General features: G+C 39.2%; 1 protein-coding gene across 3 annotated transcripts in view; it reads right to left on the bottom strand.

Moving 5' to 3' along the window:
- Positions 1-16,223, bottom strand: part of CFAP47 (cilia and flagella associated protein 47) — a 503,999-nt gene that overhangs the window by 17,000 nt on the left and 470,776 nt on the right. For all 3 annotated transcript variants that reach the window (XM_053311021.1, XM_053311022.1, XM_053311023.1), the window contains 2 exons: positions 11,961-12,132; positions 10,571-10,732 (listed from right to left, as the gene is read on the bottom strand). In XM_053311021.1, coding sequence (XP_053166996.1) covers positions 10,571-10,732; positions 11,961-12,132 — 334 coding nt within the window. The remainder of the gene's footprint in view (positions 1-10,570; positions 10,733-11,960; positions 12,133-16,223) is intronic.

Raw genomic sequence — 16,223 nt, 5'->3', positions numbered from 1 at the left:
TGTTCCCTTGCATGGTTAAGCAGGAGGGAGGCATATTCTGTTATATCTATTTGACTGGCCTTGGACCATATCTATAAAGATTGATTGGTTAAATCTACTAGGTCTCTCTCTCCCTGAAAGAGTCCAGGTTGGAGACTTCAATGGAAAGGGAAGGGTACAGTAAACACACACACGAGCACATGCACACACGGACACACAGTCACATAGTAACACCAAGAAGTCAAACTTCAGTTTCAGGAATCTAAAACACATTTAGATTAGGACATCTTAGGAAAGATGTTGATCTAATTCTGACTAAAAATTCACCTCTATTCTTCCAATATAAGCCACCTAATGGTGCAGTGGGAAAATGCTTGACTAACAAGCAGAAGGTTGCCAGTTCAAATCCCCGCTGGTACTATAACGGGCAGCAGTGATATAGGAAGATGCTGAAGGGCATCATCTCATACTACGCGGGAGGAGGCAATGGTAAACCCCTCCTGTATTCTACCAAAGAAAACCAAAGGGGTCTGTGGGCGCCAGGAGTCGAAATCGACTCGACGGCACACTTTACTTTATTCTACCAGTATACAAGAGGGAATGCATTCATCTCTTGCCTGTGGGCTTCCCAGAGGCATCTGGTGGGCCACTGTGGGAAACAGAGTTTCAAAAACAGTGCAGAAACTTACTATGCATGAAACCAATGTTGGTGACAATATTCCTGTAGTTTGGGACAAATTGATGCCTGCAGTAAGAAGGAGAATCTAGAGCAGGCCTGCTCAACCTAGGCCACCCAGCTATTTTTGGATTACAACTCCCATAATCGCCAGCCACAGTGGCCAACAGCCAGGGATTACGGGAGTTGTAGGCCAACATCTGCAGGAGGGCTGAAGTTGAGCAGCACTGGTCTAGAGAATGCAATTCTCCTTTCAGTTCCCCTGTCTGCAAATACCAAGGTGGTTAGGGGCAAAATCAGAGCAATTCTCTCAATGCAGGCAGGTCCAACAGCACACCTGACTCCAAGACCACTTCTGTGATTGCAATTTTTCAATAATCAAGGAATTCTGAATGACAATATGCCCCCCTTCTAGATCTCCTGCAGCATTCATCTTTCAAGGAGAAAATAAGTGCAACTTGTCTTTAGGGAATGGGTGAAAATACTGAGTAGACCTGCTGACCCTAACAAAATGTACATGAGTTAAGTGGCACATGCTAAAACAGATATCTATTGCTACCTGACACTGTAATAGCACAGCCAGGGGTGTAGCTATAATTGAGTAGATGGGTTCAAAGAACCCGGTGGGGGGGAGCTCTTGAGGGCCCCTCAGTTCCACTCCTCCCTATTTTCTTTATCTCCCTTACTCTGAGGGGTCTCCATGGAGAGGGGTGAACATGGCCCCCCTCCCCTACTTACACCACTGAGCACAGCTGAATGTTTTCCTTAACTTCCATGCTTCCCCCACCCCCAGACTGAAAAGAAAAATCCTGGGAAGGAAATCCTACTATAGTTATTTTATAACAGTTTGTGATGGTTACAATTGAACTATTCTTGGCACTTGAAGCCACATGTGATCACAAAGTATTTATTGCAAAAATTTTTGCCAAACATTATTATAGGCTGTCCACATTCTTTACATGCTGCTGAAAGTGTAGTCAAGGCTTTTGGATTACAGCCAGTTCAAATTACATTAGTTTTTCATAGAAGATGTCAGCAAGGGGAACTGGCCATCTGAGGTCTCAAAGAAATTTTTGTTTCAATTACTGTTGTCTGCTATAACACATGGTACTTGAAGATGAGGTAGTAATTTTACCCAAATGTGCCTAGAAGACAACTTGACCTGTAAGGATCCATCTTAGGTAGCCAGAGTCAAGAACTGACAATTCAGAGCCATTATTTGCTTTTAAGCCAAGTCAGCAGTTTGATGGAGTGAGAAGACTATGCTGCTTTTTGAATTGGTTAAAACTGGTATAGGGACGTTTCCATGGAAGCCAGTGGAAATATCTTGACAATCTTGTTGCTATATAACATAACAGAACATAAGCTAACATAGGAGGATCAAAGGGTTCACATAACCAACCTTGATACAATGTTTGTCTCAATCTGAACATATTTGTGTATCCACAACGGAAAATTTGAGAACAAAATAAAGAACAGTATTTGAAAATGCCCTGAGTTGTCATTATTCAATACAGAACGTATCTTAATAATGGATATGAAGATGGCTGGGCTACTGTTTGCTAAGGGAGAATTCAATCAATGGAAGGCCTGAAACGTTGGCTAAGGTATAAAGGCTGGAAGCCTAGTACATTGAGGGAATCCCTTTTGCAGGGTCTCTGGGGCCTTTTGGCTTTTGTTTGTTCTTTTCCTTTTTTTATCTTTCTGGATGAAGAGAAGCTTCATCCGCACTGAGCCATTTTTGGAAGGGCGGTATAGAAATCGAATTATTATTATATTATTTATTTACACAGTCAGACAGGTGTTATTGACTGGTTTGTTTTATCCAGACATCAAGTCCTTCCCAAGGACCTGGGATGGCTGAATTTTATTGTCAATGTTGTTGCTGTTGTTATAGATATCGTCGCAGAATATAGGATGTTCCCAGTAAAGCTGCTTTTTATAATTGGCTGATGGTGATTTCTGTGGCCCCTATGGTGTTGAGGTGCTCTTCAAGGTCTTTTGGAACTGCACCCAGGGCGCCAATTACCACTGGGATTACTTTGGTCTTTTTCTGCCACATCCTTTCAATTTCAATTTGTAGATCTTTGTATTTTGTTATTTTTTCTATTTCTTTTTCTTCTTTTTTGACCTCTTTCATCCAGCCTGCTTTTTTATTATAATCTATTGGATTGTCCCATAATTTCCCCTAGAATTGCACTGTTTCTTCTTTATTTCTAGGTTTCTTGCAGTTTCTCCTTCTATGCTTTGGTAGAAACGTCTTTGATTCGACTGGAATTGGAGATTCTGCCTGTGTTGTGTATCTGCTAATCTTCTTTGACACTGCTGTTATTTGCTGCTTTATTATTTCCAGGACTTCTCTAATTTTCCTTGAATCGAGGTGGTATTTTTGGATCAGATACCGTTTGGTGTTTTCATTCTTCAGCTTCTTGTCCTTCATATCTTTCAATTTACTAGCATCTGATCTAAGCTTGGAGATTTTATTTTCTAATCTAATCTAATCTTCCATTTAGGTGATATACTACTTTCTTTTTTGACAGGTCCATTGATCTTATATCCCAGCTCTTGTGTTGTTGTTGTTGCTGCACTGTACATTAGTTGGTTTGTTTCTTGCAAATGATTGGTTGTTATTTCTGCAAGTGCAGGATTTATATCTTTTAATGCCTGAGCAAGTTGTTTTTTGGCAACTGTTTTTAGAGCTGGAAGTCGAACCCTGGTGGTTGTTTGTTTCATGTGCTCAGTTATTTTTTGCTTTAGTTCTTGTTGCTTTTCTGTTAAACGGCATTTGGGTTTTTGAGGTGAAGGCAAAGGGGAGGTTGTCTGGTTTTGATTTTGAAACAGTTCAGCAACAGTGGCATTGTGGATGATGATGATGATGATGATGATGATGATGATGATGATGATTTGAGAGGTTCTCTCTCCACCTTTCTTTGCTCTTCCCTTTTTAGCCAAACCTTTATTTTTGCTGTATCATTTTTGTAATATTAATAGAGCACTTTTAACTTCTGAGCCTTTTAGAGACTCCTCAGCTTGGACTGGTAGATATTGTCTATTGCTGGGAACAAGTAGAGTTTATAAGTAATCATAGCAGGAGGAGGGAGGGAGTTTTATTTAACTGCATAGTTATATTGCAAATTTCTTTCTTTTCCAAGCATACTTTGTTTAATTTTCCCTTATTTTCTCTGTAAAAGACTTAATGCCTGAATAAACAATTTTAATTCATTCCAGTAAAATCAGTGAGTCACTATTCTGTGAGTTAGTGTGTGTGTGTCCTCAGCCACATATTCTCTTATCGGTTAGCCCACTGGTGTTAATTTTCAGTTTTCTGAATGGACATGATTTTCAGTTTTCTGCATATAACGCAGCACCTAGCAATCTTTATTTCAAAATGTAATTCTCCATGAGAGTTGCAGTCACTGGAATATTTCATTGATAGAAAAAAACCCCACATAGACTGTATACATAAAATCATTATATTTCTCTATGGACTTTAATTTCATAATTATATACCTAAAGGCATCCTAATTTCAGAAAAATAATACATGATATTTGCAATACATGTTATTTGCAATTCAATAGAAAACTAGCCTTCTAAAATAATGATTGTATTTCTAGAAGCAGATGTTACTAAAGTCACTGCTGGTGAGGTTTGGTTTTTTTTAACCACAATTTGCTATTTGTGTGTTTCAAGGAAGACTTGTTACCATGAGATAATTTACAGTGGTAAAGTTTTATATGACAAGCACAAGGTAGTTGATAGACACTTCTCAAAAAAGATGACATAACGACAGGAAATAAAGGGCCCATCATTTATCATCATTGATTACATTATGTACCTGTCCACAAGAAACCTGGGTTTAATCAATCACTCTTGGGCATGAAGTTTAAACACCAGAAGAGATTTCAGCTCTATGGATGACCCCACTACACCTTTGGAGAGAAAAATCCAAACCTCTGTATGACACAAAGATTTGTTACACTGTTAGTTATCCCAGCCAGAGGCTGATATAAAATATATTACTTTGGTGCTCCCAGATCACTATTCATACTTTTGGAGAGAGAAAAATTGTAATTTTTAGTATCAAGGAAACCTAAGTTACAGACATGGGTGAGCTATTTTTCTTTCATAACAGCTCCATCATTAACCATTGTTTTAATTTGTCAAATACATCACACAGCTAAAAGCACAGTAAGTTTTTGAATAACCCTGCTATAAAAGATAATCAAGATTTATAATATTTCAATGGTAACCTCTGAACAAAGCAGAGTTCGGAACTAATTTGTGCTGTGTAAAAGCTGTTACATAAGAGATCCCCAGATAAATTCATCCCATATCCAAGTGAATGACATCGGAGAACACAAATATAATATAAATGTGAAGAACTAGCTTAATTAATGCATTTGCTCACAGCATACATAATTCTGGCACACTGGTAATTTAATTAAATACAGGAACAAAACTAGAATTATGTTTCAGATTGGCAGAAGAAATGGAGCACAGGGGTTTTAATGTTTGTTTTTCTTATTTGTTTGTAATTTTCTTAAGAGATTTGACAGGCAGAAGTACAAAATGTTCATTCTTAATTTTAGAACAGGAATCAAAACAATACAGCCAAACGTAGGGCACAAAGTCAATGAATCATTACCTAATTTACTTTTTGTGAAAAGGAAGGGAGAGTCCTGGGTTTCCCAGAGAAAGGCTGGTGATCCGATTTTATGTTTTACCTGTAAGCTGCTTTTGAGTTTTAATAAAAGCACGATAAATATTCATCAAATACATACATATGGACACACATATTACTGCAACAGTAGATTGAAACATACTAGAAAGTCTCAAAATGAGCAATGGATTGATTTCTGTTTGTCAAACTGGTAGCAACAAGTGCCATAATGACAGACAAATCTAAAGATTATATTATTATTATAATTATTATTAATTCGATTTCTATACCGCCCTTCCAAAAATGGCTCAGGGCGGTTTACACAGAGAAATAATAAATAAATAAGATGGCTCCCTGTCCCCAAAGGACTCACATTCTTAAAAAAACCCACAAGATAGACACCAGCAATAGTCACTGGAAGTACTGTGCTGGGTGTGGATAGGGCCAGTTACTCTCCCCCTGCTAAATAAAGAGAATCACCACGGTAAAAGGTGCCTCTTTGTCCACTTAGCAGGGGATATACCCAACTCTTGTTTTGAAACAAAAAGGCTGATTCAAGGAAGGAATTCCATTTGTGGGTAAAACAGTTCACAAGTATGAGTCCACCGTTTTTTTCTGGCATTAAAATCATAAGAGGGTAGATTTATTTAGCTAAAGACATTCTAGCAGAAACAGAAGAACAGGCCTAAGTAAAAGAAGAAAACCTGAACATGGAAATTCCTGCTATGGCTCCCATTTTGCCCTTCAGTATGCAAAAAGACACAACTATAGTCCTCACTGGGGGCTATCTTCTCATCTCAAACTCCCTCCGCCTACCGCCACTCCTTCTCAAAGCCTGGCAGTAACTTAAGTTACATAGGTACCCCATTCAGCATCTAATGGAACTTTATTTTTAAGGGGAGGCTGTTATTGGCAAAAGAGATTATATCAGAAGACTGTCCATAGAAGTATCAGATAAAGTTTACCTGCCCAAGGCAACATGAAGAAAATACCCTGCTGTCCTTTAAATGCTTAGGCCTCTTCTGATCATTCCTCCACTCTCTTCATTCAGAAGTCTCAATTATTGTTACCTTTCTCTTCCAGCTCTACCCAGAATGTGTGTTTGTCACCATCATGCTTCCAACTCCCAGCTGCCTGTTTCTAATTCAATCTCTCTTTTTCTGTGAATCTTCTCTCTGTCCTAGTGAATTGGGGTCCTGGGAGAAAACGTTTCTGATGGACTAAGATACATCTCAGAAATGTTCAACTGTGAAATAGTCTTACCTCCCTGAGAAACTTCTAGGATTCTTCCTCATTTGAGACAAAACACAACACAGTGGTTCCCAAACTGGGAGCCACAGCTGGGGATGATGGGAGCTGTAGTTCAGCAACATCTGGAGGCTCCCAGTTTGGGAACCACTGATATAACATATGATTTGTACTAAACAAGAACAACTGGTATCCAGATTAGGTTACTCAACAGTACTACTCAGGAGTTACTCTAAAGGACTACTTAACTTCAGTGGAACTTCCATCAAGCAATTTAGTCAGGATGTCTGCCAACACTTGTTGCCATGGACATAATAGTAATCTATTCTGCAACTCAAATCCATTGTTAATTTTAAAAAAATACGGATACATCTGGGCTGAACTCAGAAAGATATTGTCAAGAAGATTTCAACATTTAGTGAAAAGATTGAGTGAAAACAGAGCTTCACTCATAAAGCATGTTTAACTCACTGACAGCTTTATCCTAAACATGTATACTCAAAGTAAGATTGAGTTAGATTCGTAGAGTTGGAGCACTTAGGCCATCTAGTCCAACTCTCTGCTCAATGCAGTGAATCAAGACCTAGAGCATGCCCAGCAAACAGCTTTCCAAGCCTCTACTTAAAGGTCCTGTAAAAGTCCATAAAACCTCATATGATTTTAATGCCAGCAAAAAGGACAGCCCACCTAGGTAACTGGTTCCATATTCAAACTGTTCTTACTATTAAGAAGTTTCTCTGAAATGCTCTCTTGTAACTTAAGCCCATTAGATCTAGTCCTGCCCTCTGGGGAGCAGAGAACAGGTATTTGCCCTCTTCTATGTGACAGCACTTTTATTATTTGAAGAGTGTGATTGTGTGCCCCCTCAGTCTTCTCTCGTCCTGATGAAACATACCTAATCCCTTCAACCTTTTCTCATACTCATTTTTAGCTTACTTTCCAGTAGGCTTATGAGATCACCTGGCATTCTGTTTGTGTCCCCCTATCAACTTCACAACATCTGGACCAATATGAACCAAATTGAGTACAGTTGTAGGGACACCTCAATGGCATAGTTTGTGATGATGTCATTCACAATGATTCAAGATGGCAGACACGTAAACTTTTAAGGTGCAAGTGGGCTAACTTGTGAACCACCTAATCGATTTGAACCAAATTTGCTACAGCTGAGATACATATAGGGATGCCCTAATGGTGTGTTGTCATCATCATCTTCATCATCATCACCATTTTATTTGCGGCCATAAGCCAAACAACCCTAATGGTGTGGTGTCTGATGATATCATCCACTCCAATTCAAAATGGAAGCCATGAGAACATCTGAAGCACAAGCAGGCTAATTTGTGGACTGCCTAACTCATTTGAACCAAATTGGGTACTGTTGCAGTGAGTGACAGGCAGGAACACCTCAATGGCACAGATTGTGATGATGTCATCTACACTGACGATGATGATGATGATGATGATGATGATGATGATGATTCAAGATGACGGACACGTGAACATTTGAGGCGCAAGTGGCCTAGCTTGTGAACCGCTTAATCAATTTGAACCAAATTTGCTGCAGCTTAGGGACACCTCAGTATGTAGTTTGTGATGATGCCATCTATCCCAATCCCAGATGGCGGATGCATGAACATTTGAGGCACAAGTGGGCTAACTTGTGGACTGTTTAACTGATTTGAACCAAATTAGGTACAGTTGTAGTAAGTGACACACAGGGACACCTCAGTGGTGTAGTTTGTGGTGATGTCATCCACCCTGATCCAAGATGGCAGACACATGAACATCTGAGGCGCAAGTGCACTAACTTGAGGACTGTCTAACCTATTTGAACCAAATTTGCTACAGCTGAATGGACACATAGGGATGCCCCAGTGGTGTAGTTTGTGATGATGTCACCCACCCCGATCCAAGATGTTGGACGCATGAACATTTGAGGCACAAAAGATCTAACTTGTGGACCTCAATTCGCACCAGATTTAGTCCAGGTGTAGAGACAGTGAAAGGAACGTAGGCTGATTAGTTCTTACTAAAAGAACTTGTTTGGGATATTTAACCATTTGTCTCCATCATGGTCCCAATCTAGATCAAGGACCATCATGGTTGCTATTTGGCCTGGAAGGGATGAGAGCCTCCCCCACCCCCGCCCCGGGCAAATATAAATCATGATATTTAAAGCCTACCTTCTCCCACCGGGGTCCTAAACCATACTGTACCCACTAGGGCTTCTATTTACATTTACAGGGCGAAACACCACAATAACATTACATCTAGTTTGGTCCTTGGAGAGCTGTTCTTTAAGACTGGCATGGCAACAATTTCACTCCATTGGGTCTAAACTCTAAAATGGCTTCACACCAAGCTTCCACTGGCTAAGCTAAGAATTTCCTGACCTCTGTGCACTTTAGAGTCGTAATCAAAAGGCCAACCAGACCAGAGTTCTTTACCTGTATCTGCAAAAGGCAAAATTGTCCTGTTACTCTGAAAAGAATGAAGGGGGGGAATGAAGGGGGAAAGGAGGGGCTTTCAAAATAATTGACAATGTTCACCAGAGAGCAGAAATAATAAGGAAAGGGTGGGGGGGATACTTTCCAATTGCAATAAGGTTATTTTCTGTTTTCCCTGACTTGAAAAGGCTGAGTCAAACTTGCATCATCAGCCCTCTTTCTATATAACTATAATGATTCAGACTTTATTATACCTTTTCTGAGAACATTAGATCTCTTCACTACTATCAAACACCTACCTGCAGATTATAGCATTGCCAGTGCAATTGCTTTACTTTTGTACTCTAAAACAGCCTATTCTACTGAACCTGATAACTTCAGCTTTGTGACAGAAAGCGTTGCCATGTTTTGAAGAATCCTCTCCTCTGACAGCCATGAGATAGCTGTAACAACTGTCCATCTGAGATACACAGATGTGAGGTGAGCTCTTTTTAGAAAATCAATCAGGGCCAAGGACATCCTTTGAAAGTGAGGATGTGAAGATTTCATTTCTCTTTCTCTCTCTCTTTTCAAAACACTTAACTGAGCATGCACTGAAAATGCAATTTTAAAATTATGAAAGCTTCTTTGTTCCCACAAATATATTAAGTTGAAAGTGCTAAAATTTTCTATCATATATTTATTTATAGTATTAAATCCAGGCCTTCCTTTGGAAAGCTACATAGGACTTCTAGAGGTCTTCCATCCATGCACTTTCTACACCAGCTCAGCTTCAGCAATACTATTTTTTTCCTGTACCTTTATATAAATGATAATTATTAACATTTGCCAAAATTTAACATGGAATGAGAGTAATTTAGACATTGGGCCTTGGACTAAAAAACATATTTCACTCCCATTTCCATCATTACATTCAAAAGAGAGAGAAATGTCCTTGATTTGTTCTTTATCACTTGCCTTGATTCACTTCCTGTGATGTAATATTTTCAACAAAACAATGCATTTTGTTTGACTGGGGTTTATGTGTGGGTGGGGTGGAGCCTGAATCTCATTTCATAATACAAATACAGACCAAAAACATCTCCCCCCGCTGCCCCTGCCAAAAGCAAAATGTCCTAGGCACAAGTAACCATACCAACAATCTTATTTTTCTATCCTGATAGTCTATGAACTATGCACCCATTACTATTTTATTCAGGATGATTAAGCTGAATAATAGACTGTTGATAGCTATATTGCCATAACGACCTAGAAAGGGAATCCATCTGATGCCATTTCTGTTGCTGTGTTCATGCTGAGATTCTGGAAATGTTCTATGGCTCTAGAGCATCAGTGTCTGTTAAATTGTCCATGTTTTGTAGCCTCAAGACTGCATTGTTTCCACAAATATTGGGATCTATTTGCATACTGAGAGTTAGAAAAAAGTTACTATCATCAGCCTTATGGGCTAGTTCCATACTGCTCCCTTCCTTCTCCTCCTAAGCAGCCGCAACTTCATTCAAAACAACATTTCATTCTCAAAAAGAGCAACAGACTTTCCCCTTTAATATTCTTACCTTGTTTTGCTTGTAAGCCTAAAGCTAATTACAGATTCCTTGTTTAAACCAGCTGCTTCAATATTGAGGACATCATCCACTTCTGGTTCAGTGGCAACAAACACTATTGGAAACTTCCAAATGCCTCCTGTGCTGCACTGGACCAGCAATGTTGCTGGGTTCCTTCAAAATTAAGTTTAAAATATTCATTACAATGGAAAGCATAATGAAATGTAAGTCAAATAAATCAATGTCCAAGTTGCAATGCAAACCGTTATTCCTGTAGAACTATAGCATAATTTATTTCATGGCTGGTTGTAAATTGGATTGTAGGTATTATTTTTAGGCAAGATGGTATATTCATTCTTACTTTGGAACAGGCTGTCAGCTAAATATCATATTATTTTCTTATGCGATTTTGTATGAAATGAAGAACCAAACTAATTGGTGCAGTTTAATTCACCTTCCACTTACATTTGGGCAGCAGTCTTGATTTTGGTAGTGACACCTTGATTTATCATACTGCTGAAAGGAAAACTGTTTACAGTATGACAACAATATGACAGCCTGGTAATTGAGATGTGATTTAAGTTCTAGTTTCCAAAGAAATGTAAAATCCTGTCATTAAAGTCAATGACAACTTTCACAGACTTCACTGGAGATTGGATTTTATTCCTATGGAAGCAGTAAGTAAGTAGGAAGGGTGAATATTCTTTTTCTTTCTACTGAATTGCTCTATTAAAAGTGCCTTTGAGATACTTTTCATCTTGACAATACTACTGTGGAACTGAGGATGAGTGACAATGATCTGCCCAAGACCATCTAATAAGTCTCTGGCTATGGCAGAATCTGAATCTCTCTCTCTCTCTCTCAAGTTCAAGTCCAAGTGCAAAGTCTCCCAGATTTATTTCCTTCACTATTCTCCAGTGTTTTTCCCCACACAGTGATGGAGAGGCCAACATATCTTTCATATAATGAACAGCAGCACATTTTCAGGTCAACTCAACCCTGCTTAGATTGACACTCCTAGCAGAGCCATAGCTACCCAATGCATGCCCACTGGTATCAAAAGGACCATATTTGGCCATTTTCACAAGAAAAGTAGTGGCAAGAAAGGATGAGAGGACAGTAATTTTCTACTCCTTGCTCCTGATGCTGTGCCCTGTGTACATGCCATGCTGCTCTAGTACAATCAGGTTTCCCTGGGCATTTCATAGAGCAGGCAGTTCCAGGCACTTTGCATGCACAGAACTGTTATTTGCATTAAACCAATATGGATGCTTTTGCAGACAGGGAGCTCCATGACCCAATCCAAATTCCTGTACTCATAAAGAATTACTGAACTGATGACAATGATCTTCAGAAATTATCACAGTTGATATTCTCCAACCATTGCTAGTCATACACATACCTCATTGGTTTGTTAGGTGCAAACACAATATTGAACACCAAGGTCACAATTCCTGTTTTCAGATCCCGATCTTTGCTCACCAAATTTACAGCTATTGCAGGCTTTAGCTGAGATTCGACTCTTTCAGAATCAAACTCAATTTCATACAAAAATTCATACGCTGTAGAGAAACCTAAAAAAGAAAAGTTCATCATGTATATAGCATACATTTGGCATTTTAAAGGGTTTACAATTTTAAGGCAAAGTCTGATGCCACAAATAGGTCAAACAGCCAATTCCCAAAATAGAGGTTAAGCACAAATTATTTATTTAAAATATTTATACTCCACCTCTCCAGTATACTACTGCTTGGGGAGGCTCACAACATTATTACAATAGTTATGATGTAAAACAATATAAAAGAATAAAATTTTTAAAATTACTCATTTTAAAAAGTTACACATTTTAAAGGTTTCAAATTAAAAGCTATAAGGGAAAAGCTAAACACTACTCAACCTACCAGCTATAAGCAGCAGATAAAACATTAACCATACTATCTAAAAAAATGTGTCTCTAATTATTTATTAAACAATTTGTTTTTAAATCTGTTATATTTGCAAACTGTCTAGAGCCATCTGGTGGTATAAATATCTAATAATTTAATTACATTTTTATTAAATTAATGAAATAATTGCTTGTTAATAGCACTAAGGGAGGGAGCATGGCAAAGCTCTTCCGGGATTGCTGAATTGCTCTCTGTGTCACTGACAAGGCACTGTCTCTCATTCCCACCAACTGGATCTCCATTAATGGAAGGTCATGAACATGGCCTGAGATGTCGAACAGAAGGCCTGGCACGTTCATAAGAGCAAATGTGGTCCAACAGGCACTCCAGGCCTAAGCTGTGTAGGGGTTTAAAGGCCAAAACTAGCACCTTGAATCTAGCCCGGAAGCAGACTGGTAGCCAGTAAAGGTGTTGTACAATGGGTGTAAAATTCATGAAGTGCCTTGCGCCCATGAGCATTCTTGCAGCAGCATTCTGGGCCAGCTGAAGCTTTTGGACCATCCAAGTGCAGCCCCATGTAGAGCGCATTGCAGTAGTCCAATCTGGATGTCAACAAAACATGAGTGACTGAGGTCAGGTCCAACTACTCTAAGTAGGGTCACAGCTGGCATATCAGCCATAGCTGGTAAAAAGCACTTCTGCACACCGCCACCACTTGCACCTCCAAGAACAGTGTCAGGTCCATAAGCACCCCCAAGCTGTGGCCTTTGTCTTTTGGGGGAGTGTGACCTTGTCCGAGATCAGATTTATATCACTAATCGTAGAATCAGTTTTACCAACCCAGAGCACATCTGTGTTATCTGTGTTATAGTTTCAGGTTGTTTGCCTCCATCCAGCCCAGAACAGCCTCCAAAGCTCAGTTCAGAATATCCACTGCCCCCCTTGTATCTGCTGACTTAAATGACAGGTACAGCTGGGTGTCATCTGCATACTAATGATACCATAGCTCATACTACATATGACCTTGCCCATTAGTTTCATGTAGATGTTAAACAGTATAGGAGACAGAATTGATCCCTGTGGCACCACATAGGTCAAAGGCCAAGGGATGGAGCAGGCACAACCTTCTGAGTACAACCCTCCAGGTGGGAGCAGTGCCATTGCATATCCATGCCCCCAAGTCCCAACTCAGAAAGATGACCTAGAAGGATACCATGGCAGATGGTATCAAAAACTGCTGAGAGTTCTAGAAGGATTGCATCACAGTTCCTCTGTCTATCTCCTGGCAAAGGTCATACTTGGGTTGGTCACCACCAAATAAAATCTGAGACACCACCAATAAATCTTGCTTTAAGGCAACATTTTAAAAACCCTTCAAACTGAAAATTAATTATTGGAATTCAGCTTCTGAAATTCCCAAGCTCCTCCATACATACGTATTCTGGATCATGTGAACAGAGGACCATTTCATCCTCTATACCAGGATAGGCAACCTTTGGCTCTCCAGCTGTTATTGCATACAACTCTCATCAACCCCAATCACAATTTATTTTGGCTGGCGATGATGAGAGTTGTAGTTCAACAACAGTTGGAGAGCCAAGGCTGCCAACCTCTGCTTTCTACAATAGGATGTGATTGCTATAATGTTTTTACTGATGCTTTGTTGTAAGATTTCTTAATATGTTGTTTCATTGTGAGCTGTCACGAGCATAGAATAGGTGCTATATAAATGTTTTAGACTGATAAATAAATAACCTCTTCCCACCCCCTCCCACCCCACTTCATTTTTTACTTCATCATCTTCCTTTGCCAAATTACAAAGTAATGCACGTGCGCAAGTGGTATCTCTTGCTTGTGAATTGTTTTCTGCAGCATAGGCCACTGGATACATGATACTTATACAAGATCATAAAATTGTAGTAGCTGTGAATAATGTCCTAATGCTATGCTATGAATAATACACAACCTCATTAAGGGTCAGGGTTTTGTCCGCAGCAGAACAGCTCCCTGTCTATGATCTATTGAAAGTTAGCCTGCAGTACTGTGCAGCTTTGCTTGGCTTTATTAACTAGACACAGGATTCTCTCATTCACCATTTAAGATGGCTGAATTTGGCATCCTTCTTTAAAGGAACTGGAAAGGAACTGCTGATGGCATTACGCTTGCATCTGTAGTCACTGACTGACATTCCTACTCAAGGAAGCCCTATTGAAATTAAAAGGGCAAATTAGGCATGGTTAACTTGTATTTCAATGGGAATTTATCAAGTAAATTAAGTCAGGCTGCCAGCCACTGGCTATTTTTTGTAAAGTCTATGTAGTTATTTTCATGTGCTCTTGGACATTTCACTATTTTCACGATATATCTTTTCAAATATAGGTATATGCTTTGTCTGTGTCTCTGTTATGAACTCAAAATGGTTACCTATGGTACTTTCCAGAATAGCTTTAGGATCAGCCAATCTCAAATAGTAGATAAAACCCCACCAATAGGTGTAGTGAGTGGGTGAGTCACTATTGCTCTGTAGGTAATATGGCACAAAGGAATGATGAATTGTGCGTTATGCCTACCAAAAGTGACAGGTCATAAACAAAGGCAATGTTCCTTGGTTCTAAAACAAACAAGCCCTTGGGTCTAAAACATTTGGGACCCCATGTTTAGATCATGGTTTGAATCATGGTCTCCTCCTCAGAGGCATCCTTACCATGTCATTAAAGTATGAATACTATTTCCTGCCTTTTTCAAACTTATCTGTTGCTAATTGTGGTGCTGAAGTGGCATACTCACAGTAGGACACAGAAGGCTTATAATTATTCCTCAGCACAAAATGGCACAACACAGGCTCAAACATAAAAATGAACTTAGTGGGGGAGAGGAAGGATGACATCATTTGGAACCTACCACAGAGATAAACTGCTGAGCAGATGTTTCCTTCAGCAATCAAATCATTGTATACGGCACAGAGAAAGTTTATTGTATAGTCCACCCCGTTCAGATATGACAAAAGAGGGAGCTGTGGTTGGTAACTGTGTTGTACATTTTGTCAATGCATTTCAAAAAGTACACTTTTTGCTTTGTTTCCTCCATTTATATATGACACCTGCTTTCATTCATCAAAACTACTGTACTTTGGTTGTTGTTGAGGGCTTTCTGTTTTATTAACTATACTATATCTCTGTTATACATTCTTAAAGTATTTTAGAGCACCTGTGGAAAAACAATGTATTTAAATACCAACCAGAAGTATATGAAACCCTCTCTCTTTGCTGGTCCCCGAGCTAGTTGTGAATTTCTACTGCTAATCTAATTTAGAGAGGTTTAAAACTGAAAAATATAATTAGATTTTCAATGAGACCTACAAACGCTAAAGACAACCCAATCATCATATTATGGAAATCCTTCAGTGAATATGTTAATATTTTAGTTTCAGTATCTAGACAGTTCCTTGATACATACTGTATGCTACCTAAATTCAGTGACAACTGCTGGGGTGGAGGCGGAGGGGGGAGACTATGTATCATCACTCAAAAAATGTCTGAATTTGTATTACTAAAACCAATTCATTAAAGCTCGAGATCCTCCTAGGGGTCCCAGATTGTATAAAAATGACAAAACCACCAAGAAACCTAGAAAATACTGGGGACTGTAGCTGATTCACTTTAAACACACAGCTGTGCAAAATAGCAAGTACAATGAGAATCTAGCTCTCAATGCGTTTGTGGAAGATGGTGTGCCATTGGTGTACCATTTCCAGGGCCTGGATGCTACCTAATTCAGAC

This window comes from Hemicordylus capensis, chromosome 3, assembly GCF_027244095.1.
Source record: "Hemicordylus capensis ecotype Gifberg chromosome 3, rHemCap1.1.pri, whole genome shotgun sequence".
Lineage (NCBI taxonomy): Eukaryota > Metazoa > Chordata > Lepidosauria > Squamata > Cordylidae > Hemicordylus > Hemicordylus capensis.
Note: the sequence above shows the minus strand (reverse complement) of the source record. Positions and strands in the feature narration are given on the sequence as shown.